Source organism: Drosophila miranda, chromosome 3, assembly GCF_003369915.1.
Source record: "Drosophila miranda strain MSH22 chromosome 3, D.miranda_PacBio2.1, whole genome shotgun sequence".
Taxonomy (NCBI): Eukaryota; Metazoa; Arthropoda; class Insecta; order Diptera; family Drosophilidae; genus Drosophila; species Drosophila miranda.
In genome coordinates, this window is record NC_046676.1 from 22,705,407 (window position 1) to 22,723,278 (window position 17,872).

General features: G+C 46.4%; 1 protein-coding gene across 3 annotated transcripts; it reads right to left on the reverse strand.

Moving 5' to 3' along the window:
• Positions 1-435: 435 nt before the first annotated feature.
• LOC108160516 (protein windpipe) lies at positions 436-14,871 on the reverse strand. 3 transcript variants are annotated; one of them, XM_033391424.1, is made up of 3 exons: positions 14,623-14,871; positions 10,082-10,136; positions 436-3,015 (listed from the first exon to the last, which is right to left on the reverse strand). In XM_033391424.1, exon 3 carries the CDS (start codon positions 2,935-2,937, stop codon positions 877-879), a length of 2,061 nt encoding a protein of 686 aa, XP_033247315.1. In that variant the 5' UTR covers positions 2,938-3,015; positions 10,082-10,136; positions 14,623-14,871; the 3' UTR covers positions 436-876. The 3 variants fall into 3 exon arrangements, with proteins under 3 accessions (XP_033247315.1, XP_017150055.1, XP_017150056.1); XM_017294566.2 differs by having other exon boundaries at positions 14,619-14,871; XM_017294567.2 differs by lacking the exon at positions 14,623-14,871 and adding an exon at positions 13,834-14,013.
• Positions 14,872-17,872: the final 3,001 nt, after the last annotated feature.

Genomic DNA, 17,872 nt, shown 5'->3' on the forward strand with positions numbered 1-17,872 from the left:
CTTTGGTTCACGTCTCGGATCCTATGGCTGTCCATTAGGTTCACGTCTCGGATCTGTCTAGATATATTATGACTGGCTCTTATACTCCTGACAGCCGAGCAGCAAACCAGTCCTCTATCGTATTAATACACCATTTGTTGGCATACAGACAAACATTACCGTGGTATCTACGGCAAAGCAGCGTAAGTTACTCGCGCAAAATAAAATAAAATATCATACTTATAGGGCGCTATACCGTAAATATTACGATTAATATGCTTCCCAGAGATGTGCTGTGCTAATCACGTAAATGCCGTGCTGCCTATCGTCTTTTTGTTGCGAGTCGATTATTGCTTATCAAATTTAAATGGCCAGAAATGGCACGGCGCTATTGGCACCACACTACATTACTTGCTTCCCAATTTTCAACGTTCTAGAAATGAAAAGATGGTCTAATTTGGATTGAAAAGTCGCTCACATTTAATGAATTAACTCGTTATAATTTCACACAAGGAGAATGAAGCTTAAATATTTTACAATATATAGTTTGGTTTTTGTAGATATAAAAGTACAGTATGGGTGTGTACATCACATGCTGATGCTGGGGTTAGCGGCGCGGCACAGTCGAAAGCGTTTCGAAGATGTTCTGTTTCCGTAGATCTGATCTCGCTTCTAGGTAGCAATTTACATTAAATATATATCGTTTAACTTTGGTATTAAACTAGATTTATGCTTAATTAATTAATTAATTAATTTACTTATGGCTAGCACTACTTCTTCTGGTTACATTTAAGAGGGGAGCGGGGCCTTAATCGAATAGTTTTTCTGTTGTTGTTTCTGTTGCTGTTCTTCTGAAGAGTCGATGGCTGGCTCTGGATCTGGCTCTGACGGAGCCCGTCAGTGTCCCACACCATTGCCGTTGACGGTAAGCTGCACCTGATGTGTGGGGACGACGGGCCGCACGGGGGTACTGATAATGTCCCCGGCATTGGACTTGCTGCGGGTGACCAACATCGGAGTCTTGGGCTTAGGCGTCTCCGTCAGCTTGATCTTCACGCGACCCGTCTCGGGCGAGTAGACCGGAGAGTAGCGGCCCGATTTGGGCGAGGATGGCAGGAAAGTGCTATCCGGCTCGTTGTTGTTCTGCTCATCAGGAGATCCGGTTCCGCTGCCGCCCTGTGGGTGCTGGGCGTATTTGGAGGCGCGTGGTGACTGTGGAGTGGGGTAACGGGGTGTTATGGGGTAGTACTCGTGTGGGGCAGGCTCATTGATGCTGGGCACCTCCTTGGCGGCTCCGTTGGCCGAGCCGTTGCCGTTAAGAAGCGGCTGTTGATTGGCTCCGTCCTTGGCGTCGCCGTTGTCGTACGGCTTTTTGACTATCTGCGCCTCGTCCAGCTTGGTCTTCTCCCCGATGAGCGGTGAGTGCTCGAGGCCATGCCCGTTCTTGGTCAACGGCTTGCCCAGGTTCTTCTTGTCCATGTCGAGGAGCTCCGTCTGGCGCTGAGCCTCGGCGTCGCGAGCAGCCACGTTACTGTCGTACTTGCAGCGCTTGATGGCCACAAAGAGGATCAGTCCAACCACCACCAGGCCGATCACGGCTAGCAGGTAGTAAATGGCGTTGCTGTCGTCCTTTACTTGGGCAGTCTGAATGTCCGCGGATTTCGTGCTGTCATCGATGGGTCCGTCGGTGACCACCTCCTGGTGTCGGGTTTCCGTATCCAGTTTGGTCTGTACCACCGGCACAATCACTCCCTCCTGCACGGGCTCCTGTTCGCCCTCCGAACCCTCGAAAATGCCGATACCCGAGTTCTTGAAGATGTCCGGAGTTACGGGCGTCTCTATGGGTTGGTTGTCGATATCGTTATCGTTGTCATCGGGATGTCCCTCTTCCTGGTCGTCGTCCGAGCCAATGGGAATGTTGGCTATGGCTGGCATAATGAGAATGCCTCCACCACTGCCGGAGCCCTCGTTGTCCTCTTCCTCCTCGTCGTTCACAATGTGCTCCACAATTGGCGCGGCGGTGGTGTCGGAAAGAGGTACTTCCACGGCCGCCTCCTCGGGCAGGGAGAGTTCCATGTTGGTCTCGCTCAGGTCGCCGGAGCCTTCGACTTCGTCACCGGGCAGTGGCTCCTGTGGGGAACGAGCCACCTTCTTGGGCTTGCTCTGGGTCTTCGTCTTCCCATCAAAGGGCAGGAAGTCCTTGCCCAATTCCTCCTCCTCCTCCTCCTCGTGCTCACCGGAGGCGGCCGCCGGCTGGTCACCCATCATCAGCTCATTCTCGTCGGCCTCTGGGGTGAACCATCCGCGACCCTCCTTCTGGCAGATATCCGACTGCTTCAGCTGCAACCAGGACTTTCCCTTCACCTCCACCGGGTGGCTGCAGACCACGGGGTGCTCCATGTAGACGTGACGCTCCTGCAGCCAGTTTCGCACCTCCAAGGTCTTGCACGAGCAGTTGATGTCGTTGTGACCGATCTCCAGCTGCTGCAGGTGCTGCAGGTGGGTGATTTCGATGGGCAGGTTCGTGATGCCGTTGTGCTGCAGGTTCAGAATCTGCAGGTTCAGCGGCAGCTTCACCAGCTTGGCGGAGGTCAGGCGGTTGTGCTTCAGGTTGAGCTTCTTGATCCGCTTGCTCAGGTGACCGAGCTCGTGGAGCTCGTTGTGCGACAGGTCCACGGATGTGAGATCCGGCAGCTTGTCCAGCACGTGGCCGAAGCGGGTCAGCCCCAGGTAGGATAGGTCGATGGAATGCATGGGTATCGACGAGTGGATCGGCCCCTCGGCCAGCAGCAGGCCCTTGGTGCTGTTGCACTTGAGATGGTACAGTGGTTTGTGCGTGTACTGCGACAGAGAACAACTGCAGTCCTCCGGGCAGTGGGCGGCAGGTGTGGGCGTGGCTGCAGCGGCCACAATCAGGAGCAGGGCCATCAAGGCGGACAGAGCTGTCGAGCGCTCCATTTCTGTGCCTGTTATTGGGGGTATGTGGGGTATGGCAGTGAGTCTTCCTTCCTTCTACTTTGTTGCTGGATGTCTTATCTGGAAGAAATCGGAAAATAATTGAGATTTTAGTATCTTAGAAAATTTCGTTCTAGAATTGATTCACTTAAGCAGAAATTGTATTACAAACCGATCATACAATATATATCTGCGAGGAGGTACTTTCTCTCTCTATATATGTATATATATATGGTATATATAGGGAGCAGGGGCGGAGCTCTTTTTGACAAACCCAAACGGCAACACCTTTGAACGGAAAGTAACGTAGTTTGATCGCAGCGATCGGAATCGGTTATCTCTGCCTGGCAACCTGTCTTCGTCACTGGTTGCGTCATACCCTACTCCTCGATTTCTAAATTTCGTCTTCTTTCTGGTCTCTCCGCACTCCTTCTCTTTCTTGCAACCCCATCGACAGTCGTTATCGATGTTAGATGTGGTTATCGCCGCCTGTTCAAACCCTAGAATTGGACGTTATCTCTGCCCGAAGGGTAATTAATACTTCACCCTCTATTTCCTATTCCAGTTTTGGCAGCTCCGTGACATCAGCAAGGCACCTGACCCAGCAAAGAAAACAAAACCCACACAACCCACGCAAATCAGTTGTGATAGAAATGAGTCAGGGCTTAAAGTGAATCTCTGGCTGATAGTCGTCGACAGATGATTAATCTGTCCGATCAGGGCGGTACGAGAGGTTAAGGCTGCGGGGTCTTCAGCTGCACTCGTAATCGGAGCGGATCAGATCGGATCGGATCAGGGCAGAGCAGAGCAGTGCAGTGCAGCGGCTCACTTTTAATCTTCATCTTTGAGGACTGCCTGGCCCGTGCGAGCGAGTGCCGCTTGTGCCATTTATTATTGTCCGGAGACAACGCAAACTGATTGACGGCTGTCTCGTGGATGCAATTTAAGTGCAACTGGCGCTCGCTCTGGACCCGATCCCCATCCACATCCCCTGCCCAATGATAAGCCCGGCTCATCTGTATGCGTCCGTCTTTGACCGCAAAAAGTGTCGCGTCGTGGAACATGGAAAATTGAATGTGGAGCGGGGAACGTGAAGCGGGGTAGATAGAGCGGGAACAATAGAGATACACAGAGATACTCAGACTGTCTAATCCTAATCATCAGATACACGGATACACCACCGGCGAAGATGCCTTGTCTGGGCATCTGTCTGATGGGATCTAAATAGAAGACGGCCCCCATCTCAATTTGCAATTGGCGATCGGCAACGGTGCAACGAGGGGGCGGGTTGGGGCGGCGCACTTGAATTATTCAACAGTTGCAGCATTCGTTGCATTTGCATGTCGTTCGAGAGCTGAAATCAGAGCCGGCAGATCTGTCCCTGGAGCAGGGCGGGAGGACGGTTCTGGGTTCGGATCTGGGGATCTGCGACGAAGGGTTGTACACGTGTCTCTCTCCGGGGCTTCCTGCGCTGGCAGTTCAGTTGCCCCTTGGGTTGGCGCAACCTTCGGTTCGATGAGGCAGCAAATCCGAGCAGGGTTTTTGTTCTTCATAAATATGCAGAGGCATGAAATCAGCAGCTGCAGCCACTGCTGGGCGAGTAATTGAGGCATTCGCATTCGCTGCTGCTCTCCCCCGGCCCTCCGGCTGCACCCTTCTCGCCCTGATGCTGCCCCCTGGGTGAGGCACGAAATGCCAACTGGAAATGAGGCGTCACAGGGGCACATGCAAAAATAAATCTCCCCTGGAATCTTTTGCGCCCCAAGGTCAGTGTCATTATGCCGGCCACTCATCCGTAAACGGCTCTCGGACGCATGAAAAGTGGTCTTCAGCCAAATTGTGTCACTTGCTTTTGGTTAAGCTGCAACCAAACAGCCACAACTCACAAATGTCTTCTTCAAATGGCCTGACTGTGGCTCTGGCTCTCTGCATTTGGCTTCGGTGTTGACAAATTGCCGGGACTTGGACTGGGACTGGGAATGGGACAGCGACTGGGGCCTCATACGTGGAACTTTCACCGGGCCGAGAGGGGGCCGGGCATCTATCAAAATCTGTCAATTGGTGAATTGGTAATTTGCAGCTGCCACCTGCTCCTGCTGCTGGTGCTGCTTGCCGCAGCCAAATGCAATCTAAATGCGGTTAATTGCATTTGGCCAAAATCTGCAACTCGATCTAGAGATGATCTTCTCCGCTATCATAATTCGATCACGGGCTTTGACTTAATTGCCTCTAGTAGCAGTCCCCGCCTCCTGCCTCCTGCCTCTCATCCGACCATACCATACCCTTTGAAGCTGGGGCGACAGGAAACTGAAATTAGAACAGGCACACAGAGGGGAAGGGAGAGAAGCGAAAGGCGGGGGATGGCGATGGCGATGGCGATGCCGATGGGGTTGAAAGTATTCAGCAAATGCCACTTGATGGCACAGAAAACGAAAAAAAAAACTTAAAACCGTTTGCAAATTGAAAGAAATCAGCGCCAGACAACCGCTAAAATCTTAAACGATGACAAATGCTCAACCTTGACTGAGACAACCAGAGGAAGGGAAAGAGAAAGAGAAAGAGAAAGAGAAAGGGAGGGGTAGAGAGACCAGATACCAGAGGCGGAGAACAATCTCGAGTTTCTGTATTTCAAGTTCCGCTGGAAATATCGCTATCGCCTCCATCCAACTCGTTCTCTCCCAAAAACAGAAAAATCCCAAACGAAAAAAATAAATAAAATCGAAACGAAACGAAACGAAAGAAAGGGAAAAATTAAATCACGTCATGCTGCGAGATCGCTTGCAAAATAAATTGTTATTTATGTACATATATACTTATTGTATACATATTTTTAGAATTGTGCAAATCTTTTTTATACATTTCAATTCGCAAGAGCATTGTGCACACACAATAAAATATATGTAATACGTACTGAGTACTCGTGGAATGAGATTTGTTTGTTTAGCCTTTTGTTTGGCCAAATAAATGCGCATAGAGTGGCCCCACTAGATTTACGAGATTTACGAGTACATACAATATGCAATTATGAGTATCGTATCTCTGGATTCAAATGAGTGCAACCATCCAGAGTTTTGTCAATCACAAGACCCAGATGTTGTGTGCAGAAAACATTCTAAGTTTTTAACTTCTGGCAGAAACCATTCTAAAAACTCACAATATTTCTTCATACGAGTATTTTCTCTTTCGAACTCAAAATAAAGAAACAAAAAACTGATGACGCCAGACAATTAAAACATCAGGTGATTCGGCTGTGCGGCTATTTTACCTGTTGAAGAAAAAACTGAGCGGAGTCGCGGCGAACGCTAATGTGGTGTGGTGACCGCATTAAGACAACAAAACTCTGAAAAACTCTGAAAAAACGCGAAAAAACCGCCAAAGCCAGAGATGACGTCTAACTTTAGCTTGTGACTCAATCTCTATATCAATCAATGGATGGATTCGGATTTGGCCACCACAGCTCTCAGTCTTGGCCATTCACAGTATTCAGAATGTTCATTCAAGGCGATCGTCATAGACAAAGAAGCGGCACAGGCGGCACTGGGCGGCACATGCGGCCTGCGGCAAGCGGCAAGCGGCGGGCGGAAGGTAAATTAGCATATATTCTAATTTCTGTGCGACTCCGACAACTGAACAAAACTGACAGACACTGCAGTTCAGTTCCATATAATGACCCACATAACATACTCTGAGCGCTACCAATAAACTGCCGTTTAAGTATTTTGCCATTCCACTGTTCAATCAACTGCAAATGAGCCTAAATTTAAGCGTAACCTGAAAAACTCTTTCCCCTTCCCGCTGCCCCGTTTGACTACCGCGGCAAGTGTTTAATTGATTTCCACGAAAAGAGAGAAAACCAATCACCGGGGCCATACATAACCAAAATATGAGTAGCGAGTGGTAGCCGAAAAAAAAGCCAAAATCAAAAATAAAAACCGTAAAGAAGAGGGGGAAGAAAAGTGCAGAGAGTAAGCTTAAATTATGCGAATTATGCAAAACGTGGTTGGGCAAAAGCGGGAACAAAAAATACCGCCGAGAAACATATAAAATGTAGAGTCAATGTACCAGATAATAACCAATGAAACCCCCCCTCGGAGACTCCCCATAACGTATACGCCACACAGAACGGGCAGAACTTGATCTGGGAACTGCCTTCTATAGCTCCTAGCACTGCGACGCACGATTTACACTTGAACTTGACCTACGAATGCCGCTGTCTCTGCCTCCTCCCATGATCTCTGTCTCCCCTTGTCTGGGCTGGCGGCCAGAAGTGTTTGCTGACAGGGAGGATTCGAGTACCCGATCCGATACGAGTATTTAGAGACCCAAAATAATCTTGACACTCGCGTTTGCTTTCAGCGGCAAAACTCTCCCTCTCAATTGGCTTCCAACACGTCGGGGAATGCAGGCGATTCTGAAAATAAACACAGAAAGAGAAAGGCTGCCACAAATATACATATGTACGTATATTCTCATTTGTTGTTTCTACTCTTTGCCATTTCCGCTTGCAATCTATGCAAATATCACAATATCACACCCACGCCTATGCCTGATGATCCGCATGGTCCAACATTTATTGGCGAGACGAAAAACCTAAGATTTTGTCATTGCCACAAAGAGATAGGCCAAAGATACAGACAGATTTGCTGATGGACTTGATTTGGATAGCAACGAATGTTAGTGGCAAACGCCAGTCCCCATAAATTTTGTTGTTTTTGCCAGAGCCAGAGAGGTGCGACAATAAACATGAGATGAGATCAGTAGGGGAAATACACTCGTGTGTACCACACATATGTACATATTACGATATATGTGTATCTTAGTCCCGAATCGGATACTTTGCCCACAGCAAGTGCTGACTGATCGTTTGTTCTGATTGGCGCCGATCGAGAAAAGTTTAGTGATTAGCTTTTAATTGATACTGTTCTGAGGAATGATCTGTGGCAAGTTGTTATCCACTTAGCAGGTAGGAAATACTCGGCTGACGCGAATGACTCGAATGACACTCGGACTGACTTTTCATTGAACTTTTCTGGCATGGCATTCAATTAGAAGCACGTTAATTTAGTCAGAGCCTAGCCGATCAATGCCTTGGAATTGTTGGAGGTTTATCAACAACACGTTTTCCTTAGATCACATCAGATCAGATCAGAACAGTTCAGATCTGATCAGATGAGTGTGGATCAGCGGGGGCATCGCGCCACGTAGCCATAATTAGCTAAACCCGAGCTACAATGTTACGTGTAGAGGCTACCGAGAGATACACAGATACACACTCTCGTTAATTGGCAAAAAACGATCCAGACTGTGCAGAACGCTTTGGGGAGACTGAGAGAACTACAAATGCTTCAGTTTCGGTTTCAGTTTCGGCCTCTGATGATGCAATTGACAACCAAAGTTGGACTTCAACACTCGTAGATACTAGATACTCGTTGATACAGATACGGTTTGACCAAATTAACTCATTTGAGTGGGTTACTTTCTCGGCGCTGTGGATGAAGTAAGCACCCCGCTCGACCTTCCCCTTGCCCCTCAAGATCCCACGGCAAATTGCATTCTACGAATATTTCCGATTAAACAGAGTCTGAAATCGAAATCGAAAATGCATACAAATCACCTTACCACACAGTCGGAGGTGAATTGAAAATGCACATTCAAAATGTACAATAAATCACGGGTGCCGCTCCATAAAATATCAATTGAAAGATCTATCGATTGAGCGATTCTCTTGGGGACGAAACCGGGGGGCAATTTAGTCTTTAATCCAAACAATTTTGTGTCTAGCCGGAGAACATTTTTACGACATGCCAGAGATGCCAACGGAGACGATGCCGGTAGGCGGGTGACGGGGGGCGGAGAGACACTTGCGTGAAATTATTTGCCAATCTGCACCTGCGAAATGCATTCCCCTCGTCACTCTGTTGTGCACTTATGTATGTACACTGCACAGCGCGGATTCAAGTTTAGTGTGGAGCAAAATTCACCATTTAAATGGGACGATGATCGAGCTTAAGAGGAATCTTTGGCATCTTTGCGCAGATGTACAGGCAGAGGCATTTAATGAGCCCGTATTTCCAAAATTTTGTTTATGAATTTCGCAAATGGAATTCCCAGAATTTCTCAATGCCCATTCCCCGCCAAAGGTGTTTCGGTCACCGAAGAGTGATTCAATTATCTCAACTTAACCGAATGATGTCATATCAATTTAACGTTATATATATTTTGGTCTTAAACACTATAAAAAAGATGACATCACAAAGAAAAAACAAGGTCTGTAAATCCCTGTTGTCTGGTGTAATCGAGAAGAGGCTTCAGTTCAAGAGCATATGCTGACCTACCCCAGAGCCATTGCAGGAGGAGGACCTATGCATGTAGTTGCAGTGTAATTATAGACAGAGACCCGACCCATTCACATTCGAATTCCCATTCGCATTCGCATTCCCAATGGCTATTGCACAGAAGGCCAGATGACCACTTGGGCCCACATCAGAGAGGTTCATGTGCCTGGGACACTCCTCTGGACAAATTAGCCTGCGGTTAGCTGTGGTGCGGCATGGGGATGGGATGCATACGGAGATCGCATGATCTTATAGCCGTTTTTCATGGCTTCGTTTGGCAGTTGACACGTTAAGAGCACGCACGTTTGTCGGACCATTTAAGTGGCCCCGACATCGGCATCGGCATCGTCATCTTGGCCATTGCCACTGGCACACAGAAGATGGAGCAGCAGATACTATAGAGCAGAGAGGTGAAGAGGGCGAGAGAGCGGGACAGCGTTCGAGCGGCATTTGACAGTTATGACCACTTGTTGCTTTATTTTTAGAGCCAAAAACGGCTAGGCCAGTTAGCAGAGCCAGGCAAAAGCCGGCCGGCCGGCACCCACAGACAGCTTAAGCGAAAAGCCAAAAGCAACAGCAAATCCCCAAAGACTGGACTGGTTTGCTTCGTGATGATGACGGCGCTGAATGAGACTCGACTCTGTCTCCAGTCTCGGTCTCGGTTTCGGTCTCAGTTCCAGTTCCTCCCTGTCTGAGTCTCAGAGACCTCTCAGAGCAGCCGAAAAAGCGAAAAGGCCTCCCGCTCTTGATCTTGGAGGAACGAATGCCAATCTCGTGTTTATACAACTCAATTCGGGCCTTGATTTACCTACCTATAAGACATGCATACGGGCGATCCTCTCGGTTCAGGCTGCGCAGAGCAGAGAGCTGCAAGAAACAGATAAAACGGGAAGTTAATGTCACTGATTCGAGAGTGCACACGGAGCACGGAGCACGGAGGACGGATCACGGAGGGGCTTTGGAAGACATTGAGAGGCAGCCACTCAGGTGACTTGCATAAAGAGTTTCTATTTAGCTGGCAATTATTTGCTGGCTTTGATTTTAATTGCGCGTAATTAAAGTTTTAATTGTCGGCCCGACTAAATCCATTTTTAACGAACTTTGCCTCAGAGACACAGTCAGTCGTCTGTCATTCCTCGGGATGCATGTGGCATGACCGTTGTTGCTGTTTTGACTGCTGCTGCAGCTGCAGTGCCTTTTGTTATTAATTTCCATCGTCAGCTAATCTTAATTGCCGACAATCAAAAAGAAGTGTGAAAGTTTCGATCATGTGGCGCCCAAAAAAAAAGTCTCCAGAGAAAAGGAAATGAAAATCAAATGAAAATAAATCTGAAACCTGTTCCAGGGTCAACAGACTTTCGGATGAAAATCTATCCTCAAGTGCAGCCGAAGAATTGTATGCCATATTTTCTCTATAAATACCCATAATCAAATATCAAATTAGCAGAATAATCAACATTCTTATTAGAAAATAATAAAAACCACTCAGCGTTTCTCAGGGCGTTGTTTTCCGAGGCCTTTGGCGGCAGAAAAAACAGTTGCAAAGAGCCAACAACCTGTGGCTTTAGCTTTAGCTGATTGCTATGCATCAGACGTGACCGAAAATATTGTCACGTAATCCGTGGACTCCCACAGAAGTGTGGCTGTCGATTGTGAATGGAATTGGTGGTGTGGAATGGTGTGGAGTGGAGTCGCTTACTCATATGACAATGCTTCTAATATAGTCAGCAGCATCGAAAGCCAGACGAGGTCAACGTTTGATGGCTGAGCATATTTAAATGAGCTCCCATTGATGACCCAATCGAGTCGGCTGGCAGCTGCCTGCCGCACTGTAGCTGCGGCATCTGTTGCCACCTGCCATAGAGATCGGGATGAAGCAGATCTCTTCGCTTTTGAACTTGAATTCTACGCCGAAAAGAAAAACAATCTTTGAAATGTTTACAAATCGGAAATTCCTCTCGCACCCAACCACGTGGTAAACAATAAGCTCTGGTCCAGTCTGCGTCATAGATTCCCTAGAGAAGTCCCCCTATGTGCGTTCATATTCGCTACCCTCTCCCTCCGGGTTTCCGAATTCCCTTTTCCAGCTGTGACAACATTCGTAGAGCTTTTCACACAATCTCTGGGGCGGGCGGCTTATCTTATCGCCCGACATTTGTTAATTATAGATAGAACCCAACAACAACAATAAAAACGAACAGCGACGAAAACACTGTCCCCAACGCCACACAGTCATGTGCACTTGAGCTCTTGGATTTCTGGGACTCATTTGCGTTTTCGTTAGATCGTTACTGTCGCTCTGGCTCTAGCTCTGGCTCTGCCCAACTCTGAGTGTTCGAATGCACTCCAATGCCGAGGCATTTCCCATTTACCCCCACTCTGGTGTTGCTGTTGCCCAATGATAATGTTTTGATTGTGGCTCGATAACAGCTTGTTTTGCCTTATCGAAACACACATTTGTTGCTCATCCCCGTCACAAAAAATATACAAAAAATACCAAAACTTCTGTATCTAATGGGGACAAGGTTGACACATCCACCAAAAATGGGACCATGAAGTGCACGCCAAAGCTCTAGGCGGCACTGGCAGCTCGCCGATGCAATGCCACAATGACGATGACGCCTCGTCACTCTCAAATTGCTGTGGGCGGAGGGGGGCGGAGGCGAAACGTAGGAGAGTTTGAAAATCGAAACCTCAGACGGTAGGCGCCAAATCACACAATGAACCCAAGGGGAAAGCAAACAAGGGAGCATTTAAGCATTAGTGAACTTGAGACCGACCAGAACTTCAAAGAAACAGCATTCGTTCGTTTCTGATAAGCAAATTTGTATAATTTTGAAAAGTCTTAAAATTGATAAGACGGGCAACATTCGAGGGAATTTCATTTCATTTAGTTTACGAAAGACAGTTTACCAGACATTGGGCGCCAAATATTTAATCAGAGATCCAAAAATAGCGAAATATTTTAGAGGCAATAAATCTGAATTCGAATCAATTGACCAGAAAACCGAACTCCCTTCACACATTGCTAATTTCGTATGCTTTTGGAATGAAAACTCTTCAATCTTGGAGGAACTGGAACGTTGATAAGGAAACAATATTTACATAGAATTCCGGAAATGTTGCTCAAAAGAACATTCCGTCTGTGTAGGTTATCGAGAAGTGAAATTGGCGAACCTCAGAGTAGAGATAAGTTTTTTTTTCTAGAGAGAGCCACCCGCAGATACACACGATATTAGATGGCACCCACTAACCATTTTGTGGAGAGCTTTTCGCTCAGACCCCAGTTTTGTTGGCCATAAAACCGATGCTCGGAAATGGCATGAAAAACAGTATAGAGTTTGCACTCGCACACATCTGTGAATTATGTGCTGGAAATTAGCACCTTCGAGCTGCGAGTGGGCCTCTCGAGTTAGAGCTGTATCTGTAGCTGGAGTTGGAGTTGGGGTTGGGGAAGTGTTACGTAAGAGCTGAAGTTTATAGCTCAAGCGGAAGATCCACCTTCGCAGTGTCTATCGTCTCTGGCTCTGGCTCTGCCCAAGTCAAAGAAGATTGATACTCTCATTAGGTGGTGACGCTGCATGACTTGTGTGAATTTGTTTCTGTGTTTCTTTTTTACTTGACAAGCGGCAATTCGAACTAATAATATTTCTGGCTAAAATGATTCACACTGCGAAATAAATGGACTTGCAGTGCGCCCACCCTGTGGGGCTAATATGGCTGACATGAGTAAACAATCGAATTTTGACCACAAACACAAACAGGGAAAAGTGAAATTTCAGAAAGAATATCTTTCAGAAAGATAGCTATCCGTATCTGGATGATTCAACAAGCATCAGACGCGACGCTTGCGGTTTCCAATTGTTTTACGTAAACGATTCCGAATTGCACGACACGGCACAGAAAGCTCGCCAGGTTCGAGTTCGAGTGGCGGCTCGTCGCTGTATAGGGTAGGTAGAGAGGTACATTGGTACACGTATAGGTAGATACATAGGTAGGTAGACAGGGGCCCCGAGGGTGTTGGGGTTGGGGTTGCTACTCGAACTACTCATATAGAGCTGGGATTTCACATGAATGCGTGTGCCTGTTTGTCTGTCTGTCCGGTCTCGTCGTACATAAGTTTGCAATCGCTGAGATCGGTTTAAGTGCCCGTACCCGTACCCGAACCCGTACCCAGGGGTTAAAAAAGTAACCGTTTTATTACAGGTCTGCTCATCTCGCGGCCTTTTATTTCTCTTTCGCTTTTTGGCAATTATATAACTCGAAAATGTTGGGAAATAGGGTCAAGTTTGCCACAAAATAAACCGCAAATGTAAAACAAAGAGAGGTAATAAAAAAAAGTTAAAATTAAACGATTCGACGAGCAACTTGTTTCAGTTCGAAAAGCCCCGAACTCTGGCCTTTTTACATCGAGGGGAATGCCCCCACGATTAAATCCCCCGAGTAATTCCAAGACTGGAAGCAACCTCGATTGCGTCCCGTCCCTTGGGGACTATTATCAGCATTTCACCGTGCACCAGCGATAAACACGGGCTCAAGCACTCACACCGACACCGACACTCACATTCGCGGACAATGCCGGGACCTTATCAGGGTCTGAGTTTGAGCTGGCCTTCGGTCCAAGAACCACACGCATGCAAAACTGTCGAGCACTTCTTGGATATTTTATTTATATGTATATAGGAGGTATTGAAAGCACTTTTGTTTGATCAGATATGCGATTGTATATCTGCGGTACGGAACTCGTATGTTTTTGTCTAAATTCCTTTTTCACCGTTTGCCTGTCTTTTGTTCGTTGCTTTGCACTTTTTGGGCACTGAGGAGAGAAGAAGAGTTCTGTCCTCCAACACGAGTCCCGAGCGTCTTTTGATTTGCACTGCCGTACGACTGAAGAAGATCTTCTCTCGAGAGATCGCTCAGAACCGACTGCGACTGCTTCTGCGTCTGCAATCAGAATGTGTCGCAGCCGCCATTAAAAAAGATACACAACAGACAGGGAGAAAGAGGAACATACAAAATGATCAGAAATGAAACGGAAGAAATACAACGAAAGCTGCAGAGAGCACCAAACACTCTCAGTGTGCCGGGCCAGAGAGAGATGACAATGAAAGCAAAAACAACCGAAATACAACTAAAAATCAGCAGCATCAAACAGAGCGCAGCGCAAACAATTTAGACCCGTAAATTGTGGAACGAAAGTATCTTAATAGCTTGCGAGTTTTTGGTTTTGAATTTGATTTGAATTTGAATTTGGATTGTGTTTTGCCGAAACGGTTTTATTATTTTCGCACTTGCACAATTTTGTGTATGTGTGAGCGGGGAAACGGAAACTATATAAATTTTAATTACCTACAAACGCTGATCGTGTCGGCAGACCGAGGAAGGGGAGGGTGACTACGGACCTCCGCTTTTTTTTGCGTGTGCGCTTTGCGTACGACACTGATTTGGTTGCCCGAATGAAACGACTCAGGTCGGGTCCGGTACCTGGCGGCGTACGAGGCGAGGCGATCAATGGGCGGGCGACAGACCGGAGCAAGGCACAGAGGCACAGAAGCACGACCGTTCGATGGGAGAGCTTTAAACCGAATAAAACGGGGTATTAAAAACCTTTGCACAACAGCAACTTCGCCGGCTGGAGAGCAGCACTGGAGCCCCAAAGCACATGAAAAGCTAATCGAGGGAGAGAAAGAGCGAACACGCGTTGCGGAGAGCTCGAGCGGTGGAGAGCAGCAAACTCGTCTGGAACACGTGGATGGGGATAGTCGACGGCACACGCGCACTCACCTATGCATAGGGAGGATGGAACGAGCTCACACATGCACACAGTTTTGTTTGAGTTATGAAATATATAAAATAAATAGACGGTCGCAAAAAGCTTATTCATTCGCCAAAATCAGAAAGGAGAGTGAGCGAGAACTAGCTCGAGAGAGAGAACAAGCAAAAGCTTATCAATGAGTTGAACTTAAGCGTTGTGTTATCAAAAGAGCGATTTGCTTGGCGATTTGTGTACGTACATAGCTGGTGCGAAATGAAGTAAAATAAATTTTAGATTTAGCTTAGCGTAGCCGAATGGCTAGTGGCTCTCTTGTGGATTTACAAGGCGTGCAATTTCCATTTCCTGCTGTAAGAAGATCAGAAGCTTTATCGTATCTTATCAATTTCCATACATATATAATATATATATATAATATATGTATGTGTATTCTTTGCTGTTTATCTGAGAGCAGTTGATAAGCTTTCGGTGCAGTTTTGCTCTCTTTTGTAGATACATTGGTTAGCGGCTCTTTGACTCTCTCCTTCAAACACACCGCCAACTTCTGCTCCAACTCCGTAGTGCGTACGTGGGGGAGTTTTGTTTACGATTTATTGGGTTTCTGGGTCAAAGTTAATGTTCATTTCTGAATGACTATGAATCGAGTGAACTTCACTGTAGTTAACGAAGACAGCACTCCGTGTCTAGGTATTTCTATATAAAAGCATGAAAAAGCAGAGTGGCAAAACTTGTGTTAATACCAATGTTAAATATTTGAGTTGGATTTTATCTTATCGCTATCGGCTCTCACATTCGCCGTGTTTGTTCTCGGTGCTTCTCCGTGGTGATATCACCTGCAGTCTACATATGTATGTATGTACTGCTGCCAATGTCCAGCTGTTCCGCCCATAGCGCCCTTTGCTTGCGTAACCGTTCTGCGCCGATCGCTAATTAAACGCATTTCCAAGTTGCAGAACAAGTTATCTCACCAGCCAAATATCCGCACTCGCCATTTCCCACCCGAAACTGTTCTTTAATCGTTAAAAATTAAATGCCAGCCGCCAGGTCGACTATTTGCCTTTGACCAGGCGCACAGACAGCGTGGCGAAGATCGAATATCTGATACCCTAGGCAGACCAAAAGCTCTCTTAATCTATCACATCCCTTTATATAAATCATTTTTATACCCGATACTCAAAATGAGTATTGGGGTATATTAGATTTGTGGTAAAAGTGGATGTGTGTAACGTCCAGAAGGCATCGTTTCCGACCCCATAAAGTATATATATTCTTGATCAGCATCAATAGCCGACTCGATTGAGCCATGTCTGTCTGTCCGTCTGTCCGTCCGTCCGTCCGTCTGTCCGTCCCCTTCAGCGCCTAGTGCTCAAAGACTATAAGAGCTAGAGCAACGATGTTTTGTATCCAGACTTCTGTGATATGTCACTGCTACAGAAATATTTCAAAACTTCGCCCCGCCCACTTCCGCCCCCACAAAGGACGAAAATCTGTGGCATCCACATTTTTAAAGATACGATAAAACCAAAAACGCAGAATCGTAGAGGATGACTATATGTTCTAGAGTGTAAAATCTCAACCAGATCGTATAATTATTATAGCCAGAATCAAGAAAACAATTTCATTCTTTCTCGCTCTGTTTCATGTACGAAAATCTGGGGCATCCACAAATCTCAGAGACTATTAAGGCTAGAGTAACCAAATTTGGTATCCGCACTTCTGTTAGATCTCACTATAAAACGTATATCTCAGAATTTCACCCCACCCCCTTCCGCCCCCACAAAGGACGAAAATCTGTTGCATCCACAATATTGCACATTCGAGAAAACTAAAAACGCAGAATCATAGATAACGACCATATCTATCAGATTGCTGAATCTGGACCAGATCAGATAATTTTTATAGCCAAAAGGAACAAATCAATTTGCACTGGCTACGCAGCGCCCGACGTCACGCTCAGACTGATTTTCTGTCTCTCTCGCACGCACTCTTTGTCGTGTCGTTTAATATTAGCAGCGTCTGCCGGAGGAGAGCCATACTGACTAAGTATCGGGTATAACTGTAGACTTGCGGTGTCCGCAGCAACTCACAACGTTCCCCCTCGTTTAATCTATTTTTTAAGAATAGTAAATATATTGCTTGTCGATTGTAGGTATTTCTTTGAGTCCACACCATAATTTCATGGCAGGCGTCTCCCTTTTCTGGCCATACCCATAAACCCTATTTTCGTGCAAGATATCCAACATATCAGCAATAAAGTATCCGCCTGTATGTATATTATATAGACACATAAAAAGTAAGGTATATTTGGCTTTTGTTTATCTCACTCGACAAGACTTTTCACCTGCCTGGCTGCCGCATTTTCGACTGTTTTGTATACGTCAATAGTCAATTGTATCGGAAGTGTCCAACGCTCTGGGGCTGATAAAAGTTCGAAAAGAACCAAAAACTGAATGGATTTCTATTTTGGCAAAAGCTAAATTTTAATTGCAAATTTGCCCAGTATAGCCATAGCCTTGCAAGAGCACAACTGACGTCAGAGTGCGAATTGATAAAACTCGGATGATTATATATTTATTTAAAGTGCGACTGGGTGGGTTGAATAGACTTAAAAGCTGAGCCAATAAAGAAGTTTGGGCTGTGAGGCGCCTTATATGTATGTAACGTTTATTTGTTTGTACATATGATATAACATTGCTGTTGATATCAAGTGATTGTTTGATTAACGGTTTATTTACTCAATAATCGCATTACGTCTTCTGGCGTATTCCTATGAAATCTTTATCAAAACTTTCGTAACACGAGGGAAGGGAACGAAAAGTGTGTCCCGTTC

What these genes read in the sequence shown, in the direction of transcription:
- LOC108160516 (XM_033391424.1), bottom strand. Translation starts at nt 2,937, where the DNA reads ATGGAGCGCTCGACAGCTCTGTCCGCCTTGATGGCCCTGCTCCTGATT.